A 12,009-nucleotide genomic window follows, 5' to 3' on the forward strand; every position below is an offset into this window, starting at 1 on the left:
GTTCTTTGAATGTTAAACTTCAAAATCCTGTGTGTTTTTAATGCAATTCATATTCACTGAGGAATTAGTCTTGCGGCGCAGCAGACCTCTGGCACGCCGTGAGACCCCCGGTTGAAACGACGCATCACTACCGCGTTTATTTATGTGTAAATATCTCATATTACAACGTGGGCACCTGCGGGTTATTGTCAGGTGCTGTATATAGACAAGTTCTATTTTCTTCATAAATTACGTGTGCGCTGCTTTATTCAGTAGCACTGTATAGCCCGAAAAGTACGGTAAATACACATACACAAATATTTAGCTCTTGAGAAACTGATTGTAGAGAAGGTGATGCGTTAAAAGCCTAGAGAGGAGGATGGAAAAAACACCTCACCTGTTCAGAGGGTCCTGGACAAAACACTGCTTCCACACCATGGAGGCCACGGCCCGGGACATGAGGTAGGAGTAGTACTTGGCACCGTAACCAATGAGGTGGCTGAATCTCAACTGCCAGGCCTGTGAAAAGAGTCACAACAGATCTAAATGGCTTTTTCCGCAGGAAACAAATATTAAGCTCTGTGTATGTGCTGTACTGCCCAGAAGTGCTAAACATCTGTTAAGATGCATTAGCAAAAGAAAGCTGTGGAAAGTAAGATGCTGTCACTACTGGTGGGTACAATTATCACTAAATATATAGTCAAAATACTCTTGAATGAATGTCACGTTTAGTAATTATAATCTAAAATATCCATTAGTTTAACAGTAGGCTAACTGAAAATTCTATTATGTGAAACTGAACTGAACACCCTGTTAAGGCCAAATAACAAAAATCTAGCCGTTACACCCACAACCAAATATAGCTTTACATAATCTATTCATTTGTTTATTAACTTCAAGACACTTCGAGACAATACACCAAATGTTTCCCTTACAATAATAATAATAAATATATTTAGAAGAGTTCTTATTTTGTATCCGTTTTATTTATCATGCCACCTGTTATATAAGACTCTGGTATTGTTGGTGAATCATACATAGTGAATTATTCCATCAAAAGCAAAATGAGCTACACAGTTTCTGTAAAAATATCTATGTAGAACACGTCAAGGGGTGGATAAAGCATCACACTTATCATCACAAATCGATCTGTGATAATGTCTTCCACAGCAGACTCCGTACCACCACACCAGGCCGTACAAGCTCCTGTTACACCTCACAGACCACACCAGGCCGTACAAGCCCCTGGCACACCTCACCGACCACACCAGGCCGTACAAGCTCCTGGCACACCTCACAGACCACACCAGGCCGTACAAGCTCCTGTTACACCTCACAGACCACACCAGGCCGTACAAGCTCCTGGCACACCTCACAGAGAACACATCACTTCAGTTTGGCGCAAAGACATCCCATCGGGCGCTGGACACCACATGACATGGATTTGTTTGTATTTATGAGCACAATTCTTGTATTTTATTTGTGATGAATAAATACTGCCAAAAAGTTAATTTAATTCACCCAAAATACATGCAGGGATGTCAAGAATATTTGGTTAATCAATAATCGTGATTATTCAAGTCACAGTACAATTGTAAAAACGAATACCGGTAGTCATGAGTCATGACTATTTTAGAAGCAAAATTATGTCATTTCTATTCAATCTGGACCCCAAACAGTACACCTAAATGTATAGTGATTTTATGTGGTTGCTTAAATCACAGTAACTTTACTTTTGCCTTCAGAAAGTCTGATTTCATAAAGCTGGGACAGTAATGTATAGTATAAAAGAAAATTAAGGTTTTCACTTTCTTTATTGCCGTGTCAATTGTGAATAATCTTTATAGATATGTTTTTTCTTACAATAATTGTAACATTAAAATCTGCTATATTGTCCATCCATCCATCCATTTTCTACCGCTTGTTCCCTTTCGGGGTCGCGGGTGACTGGAGCCTATCCCAGTGACTTCGGGCCTTAGGCGGGGTACACCCTGGACAGTGGCAAACTTGTCGCAGGGTCAATCTGCTATATTGTGACATCCATAAATACAGGCATTTATTTAAGAGATGGATATTACTTTAAGAAAATGGGTGTAAGTAAATGCTCATACACTGACATTTCCAATGAGAGGACAGTCTTTTTGTGTACTTGTAGTTCAACATTTACTGTACGCTAATGGGTAATTTAACAGTTATCCTCCAAATATATATTTTATGAAGGTTTGAGTACTGCCTGGACTAGTTTTTTCAATGAATCCATCCCAGTGCAGCTGAGAAAGAATAAGGCTTTCATCTTCTCCTATTGTCTTTGTGGTCTCCATTATACGGTGTTGGCAAATACACCTTTCCGCTGCCATGTAAAGCAGCGCCATGTCAACCTGCCAGCTTGAAAAGACAAAATACGGAAATTCCAAAACGGCAGCAAGCCCCTCTTTTATTCTGCTCTTTTCTGTGGTGATGGTGCCTTCAGGGGCCCCTCTCCATATCTATAAAGATGAGCTCTTTTTATGATGTGTTTGAGTGAGCAGGGACTCCGGGGAATTCAGCTGGCAAACTTCCGAGCGCCTGGAAACAGCTGCAGAAACAGCCCTCCCTCCGCCTTCAAATAAAACTTCAAACGGGATAATGATTAACACTGCAGTGGCACGTCCAATGATGGTCCGCCGAGAGCATTCAAAAGCACTAACATGTGTCCGGGGGGCTGCGCTGTGACCTGTGCGCTCCACTGCACAGCTCTTTAAAGCCCTGCACTACCGAGAGGTCAACACGTCCAAATGGAAACCAAATGTCCAATCGTTGTTATATTGGACTATGAAATCCTGGTTAATCATTATGCAATAGATTATTAATAGTAGTAGAGATGGATATTGTATCAGAGTGAATACCTTTCAGGATTTATTATAGTACAGTATTTAGTAGAATTGTTCTTCCCAGTTTGTCCTCAGTGCATCAGATGTGTCTTTATAAACAGATGAATGAGTAAATATGGAAATAAAAAAGCAATGAAGCAGGTGGTGGGAAGTGACAAAGTACAAAAGTAAAAGTACTGCATTTTTCAGACTTCACAATGGATACGTTTTACCTTTACTTTACTACATTTGAGTATTAAGTATTGTCCTAATGTGTGTTGTGTTTTTTTTTTAGCACGTTCATGGTGACCTCCTGCCTAAAGGTTTTGAGTTCCAGTTCCAGCTTTGAGGAAAACAACAATCAAAAATATATGAATAAAAATGACCAGTTATTGATTCAGTCACTTCTGCTGACCAAAAACCAACCATCCTTTGTCTTGACCCCAATAATAAAAAAGTAAATTTTTCAACTAATTTTTCAACAAATTAACAAAATTGAACACCACTAAATGAAGCTAAAGAGGTCGATGTGAACACAATACTCGTTATACGTTTACAACAAATGTATTATATAACGACTTTACTTCACCAAGTCGTGGTTCATGCCGTAGAGCAGTGAGAAAAGGTCAGGTATCAGGCATCGCACCCCCCATAATAAATAGTTTATGGCACAACTGCATAAAATAGATATTAAAATGTTCATATATTTGCCAGGTATTCTTCCCAAAAACTGGCAAACTAACCTTTGACCACTTTGGCATGCGCACCAGAACAAGGAATCAAGGAAAGAATTGCTGTATTAAAAGCTGAAGGAGTATTTATTTTAACGTCTTCTGGATTAGTTGGGTTGGTCCCAGATGTTTGGAGTCTGTCCCAGCAGAGTATTTTTTTCCTCAGTCTTTTTTAAGAGTAACACTGCTGTCAAAGTCTCATTTCAAACATTAATACACACTTTTCCGTTCAAAAATAACATGGCCTGGTTTTGCGAATACCAATAAAATAAGATATTAGTCATATTTTTCCCTAATCTGTGCAAACATTTAACAAGGCGCTGCCGAGAAAGCCCGCAAAGAAGAACAAACACATGGTCGTGAAGCTTCCCGGCCAAGAATTGCAGATTAGGGAAATGTCAACAAAGCGAGCGGAACGTCTTGCTTTGTACTGTACTACATTTTCAAATATTATCCCGTCTCAAGGGCCGCGTGTGTTCTGCATTACACACAGCTGATCCGCGCTCACGTCCGGGCCTCGTCTCTGCGCTCTCTAAACTATACATGTGTCAGCATGGCCCCACTGTTTACAATATGTGGCTCACGTTGGCCTATTAGCAACTCCACTGTACCCGTTTACAGCTGAAACCTCTCCGCAACGGGATTCCTCTGAACATGGAGAGGAAACATTATAGAAGTTGGATTCTTTCTAAACAGATCAACTGCATCAGAGTTTAAACAAACAAATAGAGGCAGTGTTTGCAACTTTAGAATGTTGAGTTTTCAAAAACGCTTATTAAAATTAAAACTTCAAAGTAATATTTCTGCACTTTGGTGGTTAATTTCATTGTCTCGTCATGGTTTGTGCTACAGTTTAACCTTAGCAAAGACATTCAAAAGCATCCAATTAAGGGCTACAGGGTTATAAAATATGTTTAAATCACTTTTATTCTACACATTTTATTTTGCATGCCCTTATTTTATCTGAACTTATTTTAGCATAGTCAATACTTTTTTACTATTATTATTATTATTATTATTATTTTGGTTTAATACAGTATAGCAGAGAAGTAGCCCTTACGTAGTACTGTAGAGTGAGCACAAGTAAAAAAGTTAAAAGTAATTTATTACAGTTTCGACCAAGCCATGTCACAAGCCACGTGAGCACAGGAAAATAAATTGTGACTAAAAGAACAAGAGGAATGTATATGAAACCGAGTTTGTACTTTGTCCACTCTACAATACTACATAAGGACTACCTCTCTATATTTCAGCACATTTCTGATAGATTACAATGACATATTCATCAGGATGTAAAGCAAATCATTGTAATTCAATTTTTGTCAATATTGGCCACTCCTACAAATACTTTTAACAGATTAGAGCTGGGGTACTTGACCGTTTTTAGTAAATTAGTACATTTTGTGTTTTCCCCTACAGAGTATATTGTAAAAGTAGGACTTTGTGACAAAATGAGACCGCTGCACACTGTCTGTGGCTGATAATAAAGTATTCCGTTTCCATAAGAATGCAGGTTCTGACTGGTTGTGCTTGGGGGGTCCACCACACATTCACTGTTCATAAACCAATGCGCGTGTCTAAATGTAACACTTGCATACCAGCCACCATAAAACACCAAAGAAGAAGAAGAAGAAAATGAATGCATCCAAATATTAACGATGTGGGTTTGTGAAAACTACAAACAGTCAGACAGATCTAAATACCTACAGGTACTTCCTCCTTTCGCGGAGTGAAAATAAAGTACTGTGCCTGTACTTTGGCTGTATTTTTTTTACTATTGTACTTGCACATTTGAAGATGAGGGGAAGTCTATATCTATAACATAAATCTCAAACCCACAAAGACAGAAAATGTAAATATGAAAACTTGAATGGCTGGAATATTCACAACTCAGCACTTCTTTAATCTTTTTTCAAGATGTCTCCCACATAATTATAGCCTTGAGTGCTCTGTGCGGTCCAATCCTGACCAAGTTATGAGTGTGCTTTGGACTCCCCTCTCCCGCCGCAGCTGCAAAAGTTGGGGAATAGTCAGCTCTTTTTGTTTTTTATTAAAGCACATAGATTTCAAAATATTCCCCCGGGGAGGGCTCATTCTACTCTGCGCTTCAAACTGATTTAATCCGCTAATGATGGCTGAAATATCTTTAAAAAGCGATATCAAAGGTGGTGCGATTTTGCTCACAGTTTAAGTTTGACATAAAAAGTGATACAAAAGAAATGAAGAAGAAAAATACCGTGTTGGGAACGTATGGTAAGCCATAGAATTTGTGCTGCATGTCTCGGATAATCTCTGTGGTGGAGTGGTTCTGAGGGCCGCTATGATAGATCTGGTCCAGGACGGCATAGAAAATCTGAGAAAAGATGAGAAAGAAAGTCACAATTCTGAGTCCAGTCCTGGGTCATCGATCATTACGTTCAAGTGTCACAAGTTGAATTCGAGTGCATCTTTGTCTGTAGTGTTAATAAATAAGAGAAGCATTGAGCTTAATAAACACAAAAATTATCAATATCAGCTAAACCAAGTCTAAAATATAACAGAATCATGACTAAATAAGCAGTGACAAAATAACTTCAATTAAAAAAAAAAAAATTGTTTAAAAGTATTCTGTTTTTCTCAAGAAATGCTTAAACTATTTGTCAAACTGCTGGCCGGAAATGTCATAACATTCACTCCGATATGTGTTTCATTATATCATTGGTAGTCATTTGAAATATAAAGACTCTAAAGGGCAATATGACATTTGTAATTGTGTAGACCTTGTACTGTATACCTGTAGCTGGGTGTCTGCAGCGCCGCACACCTTCTTGGACTCGCACAGTCGGGCCACCATGCTCTTGGGCAGCGGCTGAGGACACACAACAAACTGTTACAACTGTTTGTGGGTGCCACGTGTGGGTGCACAGACGCTGTAGAAGAAGATGAACAGCACCTGTCCAGTTTCATAGTGGCGTGCGAACTGGCTGAGGACTCTGTAGTCTGTAGCAAAGTACTCCATCAGGATCGAGGGGACTTCTGCAAAATCTGTGGCACATCTAGTTCCTGAGCAACAGAGGTTGGATAAGGTCAGTGTCATGACATGTTTATGGCTTTTTTCAACAACCACACATCTTGCAATGTATATATTTTTATTTTACTATCCTTTCGTTCATTATAATAGCATTGCTCCAAAATCAGCCTAATTAAACTCAACTAAATACATGTCATAGCTTTTTCTGGTATTTAGTGATAAAAGACTTGACAATAGAAACAGAACCAGTTCAAAACTGTAGAGTTGATTCTCTGCTGCAGGCGCTGCTTCTTCGTAGAGGCATTTCACTTCACTTTGATCATCATTTTTGGGGGTTTTAATTTTATTTTTCTCAAAAAATGGCAATGCACCCTTTTTTCCCTTGTATGTTATACATTTAGACCTGGAGTCTAAATGTTGTGATGAGCTGCAAGTGCTGCTGCGTTCATGTGGTCCTTGAGTGCTCGGGTTTGCGAGATGAGAAGTCAGGGTAGCATTCATGTGTTTTTATCTCGGAAAGTCAGGATTTTGAAGTCACCAATAAATTCTGAGTCCGCTCTTTGACTGGGTTTAATCAGTGGCTCTGCGGTCAGGGCAATCAATGATTGGCCAATAAAATCTAAAATGACCGTGTGTCACAACTATGTATGAATTGTACTAAAATATATTCACATAAGCCTGTTTTCCCCTCACTTCTGCTGCTGAAGCTTGGCTGAACTCACGGTGTCCTTTAGTGGCCTCTACAGGCCGCTGGGCATTACTCCACAGGAAGCATGATTCTTCTTCTCCTGCAGCAGCTCAGCCTGTGACCGTGTTCAGAAGCCCGTTCATGCTCCGCTCTCTAACATGAGCTTTTAGAGCCAGAGCAGACAGCAGCTTCTTTTAGAGGTCTGCACATGCTCTCCACAGCGGACCACACAGCCTCAAACCCATGGACCTGAGCTCAAACCACACCAGGATTTTAGATAGAGGGCCGTCTTCCTGTATTTTGGACGGGTTTTTTAAAATGTGGACGGGCATTTTCGAGTGCAGGGACGGCCATTTTATTAATAAATCTTAGAAAAAAAGGGAATATTACAGTGTTCTCGCTGAGGGGTTTTGGTCGGCGGGCCCCGCCATGCTGAAAAGATACCGCCAGGTATTAAGATAACCATGCGCGCCGTGGTGGCGGCGCGCGCGACTGCGCGCTACCCAAAAGATAGAGCCGTAGAGTAACTTTTCTGCTCCCGCCGCCCACGGCGCTCGATAATATGGGAAGCCAATATGATCACACTCCGCCACTTAGGAGCGGCGTAAGGCGTAAATTAAGAGAACGCCGAGCGCCGTCTGGCGTAAATGACGATGCTCGTTGACGGCGCACGGCATAACGTCAGACAGCGCACCGCGTTAAAAGCGCTGCTTTATTTTGTAAAAGCGTTGGATATGGCGCCGCTCCTAAGTGGCAGAGTGTGATCATATTGGCTTTCCATAACGGCCACGAGCGCTGAAGGCATGAGCGCAATTTCTTTTAAGAACTTTTTATTAGTCCGGAGAATGCCGAAGCTAATTCGTTTTTTCGCCTAATCGCTCTGTTCATGTTTCCAAAGATTAAATGTTAGTTAGAAATACAGGTCGGTATAATCCCTCATTCATCCGGGAGCATTCCATTGTAGAAAAAGATACAGTCCAGAGTCCAGATGACTACAACTGAATCTTTTTCTACATTAGAAATACAGGCATTCATTCAACTACATAGAGTGCTAATTTGTGTAATATTTGCCCTTCACGTGGGAGACCCAGGTTCAATGCATTTTTTTCCCACTTTTCTATGATCCACTAAATAAAAATGAACACCCCAGGTCTACTTGCCCAGCCATAAAGGTCATCGCATGCCACAGGGCTTAATAGTGCTAACAGTACTTGGATTAACTGTTATTATCCTTCTCAAAAGCAAACCTTAAATGCTTCTTGTGCGAATCAGCTGAGGATAAACCTCTAAAAGCAGTAACATTTTGCCAAAGATTTTTGTTCATCTCCAACCAGCAGTGATCTTATGTGTGGAAGTCAGGGCAGCAGGTTTTGAATCGAATTCTTTTCCCAATTTGTGCGAGCGTTCATGTGCATTTTTCAACTTGGCAAAACATTTTCCCGAGGACGACATGAATGCAGCATCAGGAGCGAGGATATGTGATACGTGCAGAGAAATGCCTCCAATAAACAATAAAATATGCATAAATCACTGAAAATACAAAGCAGTGAGAGTAAACTATATCAAAATGAAAAGCGAATACAGATTCATAATAAATGTAAGGATATTAAATTGCAGTGTAGCCCTTGCACAACCTTACCCAAGTCAAAAAGTATCCAGTGACACGTTTGCGAGGAACAGTTAATCTAAGTAGAGCCTCGGGGCTTTTACATCAACAACCCCACGCTTTGTTAGCACCACCTCCTTGTCAGAATGACTTTACAAAATGACACACTAATCATTTTAACAGCTCCTAAAGTCAGCCAGCATACAGGTTTCTTCAGAAGTCAAAAACAACATCCTTCTGTAAATGTAATCACCTGTCACATGCTGGTAGCGGGTCCGGCCCAGCATGGAGTGCATGGCGTGGCCCATCTCGTGGAAGAGGTTCTCCATCATCCCCGGAGTGAGCAGTGTGGGGGCCGAGCGGGACGGGGCGGGAAGGCTCAGCATCAGGACCACCACGGGGACCTGGTACTGCCCCGAGTGCTCACACCAGCGCCCCCCGCGGATGGTGAAGTGGCAGTCCTGAAGAGCGAGGGAGACAAGGTTTTATGACGTCTATGCCGTTAGTGTCAAAACAGATGCTTTAGTTTGTTTGATGATTAAGACTCAAAAAGCAAAGTTATCATACAAGTTTAGAAGTGGGCTCAAAGTTCTGCAGAATAAATTATAACATTGACAAAGCTTTATGCCACTGACAAAATAGCCTTTTCAAAATGTACGATATGCAATAAAATATGCAAATAGCACAATGAGTCACTGGTAGTTACTTGGCATCTATAATTATTCATGGATAATTATTCAACCCCCAATATCTCAAATGTTAATGTATGTTTTTTTGAAGTTCTCCACAATTATTTTACAATAAGTCAATATAATAATTATTTATGTGAACAAAGAAGTCTAACACACGTCTATAACATACATATTAGAAGTCTTTGTAAATGGGCTATTGAATACAAAAATAAGACGTGTGATTGAGCAGAGCAGGAGAGACTCACAGTCAAGATGCAAAGTGAAAGTGATCCTCTATTTGACTTATCTTACCCTCAAGTTTGAACTCGATCTGAATTTGCAGATGGAGCCAAACTCTCCTAACTAAACTTTGATAATATTTATCTGATCTTCTTAGTTTAGTTTACTGAGAAACTGTGCCAAGCCTGTACGTGTAGTCTGAAACGTGCACAGAAGTCTCCTCTTCTGTAAAGCACTGGGCTAAAGATGGTACATTCAGATGGACTGGTTTCTGATGATAACTGATGATAACAGTTCTGCTGGTGGAGCCTTTATGATGCCAGGCAAGATCCACAGAATACTCTCATTTCTGAGTAAAATGAATAATATCAGAGTTGCTGTTTTGAATATGTACAAAATTAGAATGTTAAAAAAGCAGATGAAAATCTAAATCAAATCAACAAATGTGAAATGTAATCTTTCAAATAAGAGTACTGTCATTTTGTGGTGCACTTTACAATCTCTTCCCTTTTGTGTGATACTGCAATACTTATCCCTCAATCACAATGTTTAAAGGTGCCGTAACAGCACACATCTGATGAAATAGAACTATAGTCTAAGTTCAAACTGGAAGACTCGTTCCCACCTGCACGAGTTTCTTCTCCAGGCCTACAAGCCCTGCCCATCGCTCATTTCTCCTTGCTACATAGTTAAGTTTAAGGTATAGTAGAAAAAGCTTCAGTTGTAGTTGTAGAATGAGGGATTACACCGACATATTTCTAAGTTTAAGGTACGCTTTATTGTCCCCCAAGGGAAATGTGCCTCTGCATCCTTCACTGCTGCTGGGACCTAGCCCCAGATCTATAGCTAGTCTTGGTTAGAACTATTGTAGCTGGAGGATTTTCACCTATTGTGCATGTTTGAGTTTCTCAAGCTGCTCAAAATAACCCACTTGAGCAAAACTGATTGACCATTTATGGAAAGTACATGGTTTTGTATCTGGTTGCAACAAATAAAACTCCTGATTGGGGATCCCAAAAATGTACATAGACCTTTTTTTCCTCAAATGTTGTTGCGACATCTCACATACAGTACATTTTATGAACCAGCAAACTGTTGAAAATATAAGTAGAAGTTTAGCCGTAGGGCTGTGCAATTTATCAAATTTTAAGAGGTTGAGATTCAATCATTTCTTATAGTCAATGATCAGCTTGGGTCTCAGAAAAAGCATGCGGTGCAGAGGGAAGAAACTATACTTTTGTGTGTGTTAAATGGCAATGATTGAAAGTCTGTATTGTTTAGGATCAGAAACTGTATATGGAAAGCCATTTTTATTTGTTTTTAATAACGTAAAATAAGGGCAAAGGCAAACCTTTGAAACTATTCCAGCTCAACTTGACCTGACGATGAACTTGAGGAACAAGGCAAGATCAATTTCAGTTGCTGTGTTCCTATGTTCCTACCAAATTACAACATGAGTATTGGTCCAAAACGTTTCATAACTGATAAGGGCTTAGTGTTGGGTTAGAATGACTTGACTTTCAGCTATTAGATACTTGAAGTTAATGACTGAAACACCTGATAGCACTGTGGTTACAAAACAAAAGCACACCTGATGAGGTTTATCTTGCCGGTGAAAGAAGTCACAGTAGATGTATCCCAGTAATCCCTCGGTCTCATGTACCACGGCCTTAAAGAGACACACACACAGGAACCACATCACAGACAAAAGCAGTAACACAATACGCACACTGTGAAACTCCTATTCACTCTTTAACTCACCTGGGGTCAAACGCACAGTAAATGTAGCTTCTTATGAGGAATGAGAAATACTATGCCATTATTATGAGTATCATTGTCATTAAAGGGGCTGTAATTAAGTCAAACCTGTTCAGTACAGATATTATAAAAGCAAAGGGTCAAAATGAGACGGATGTGTGCTGTCTGCATCTTATTATAAAGTGTTGTATCCTTCGCAAAGCAGGAAGTTCGCTGTTAGCTTTAATGCTGTTCTGGGCTTTAAAGTTATAAAAAATGCTTAAAACTCAATTATAGCAAGGTAGAACTGTTGAAACGAGAAAGTATTCATTTACAACGAGAACATTTTCACATTATACCGCATTTTGTCATTTTAACAACTGCATTTTCTTGTTTTAACGTGAACATATTAATCTTCTTTTCATTGTTAAAAAAGGCAATGCCTTAGGTAAGTGAGCAATAAAAAACTATGAAAGTGGTTTTGTTTTTTCACATTTT

At 39.8% G+C, this 12,009-nt stretch overlaps 1 protein-coding gene across 1 annotated transcript in view; it reads right to left on the reverse strand.

Moving 5' to 3' along the window:
* Nucleotides 1-12,009, reverse strand: part of LOC140374038 (mitochondrial intermediate peptidase-like) — a 36,059-nt gene that overhangs the window by 13,179 nt on the left and 10,871 nt on the right. The window contains exons 12-17 of the mRNA XM_072460802.1: nucleotides 11,366-11,443; nucleotides 9,117-9,324; nucleotides 6,492-6,601; nucleotides 6,333-6,407; nucleotides 5,796-5,912; nucleotides 377-498 (exon numbers count right to left, since the gene is read on the reverse strand). Coding sequence (XP_072316903.1) covers nucleotides 377-498; nucleotides 5,796-5,912; nucleotides 6,333-6,407; nucleotides 6,492-6,601; nucleotides 9,117-9,324; nucleotides 11,366-11,443 — 710 coding nt within the window. The remainder of the gene's footprint in view (nucleotides 1-376; nucleotides 499-5,795; nucleotides 5,913-6,332; nucleotides 6,408-6,491; nucleotides 6,602-9,116; nucleotides 9,325-11,365; nucleotides 11,444-12,009) is intronic.

The sequence above is a fragment of the Eucyclogobius newberryi genome, unplaced genomic scaffold (assembly GCF_026437365.1).
Source record: "Eucyclogobius newberryi isolate DKJ021-1_F unplaced genomic scaffold, fEucNew1.0.hap1 SCAF_10, whole genome shotgun sequence".
In the NCBI taxonomy this organism is placed as follows: domain Eukaryota; kingdom Metazoa; phylum Chordata; class Actinopteri; order Gobiiformes; family Gobiidae; genus Eucyclogobius; species Eucyclogobius newberryi.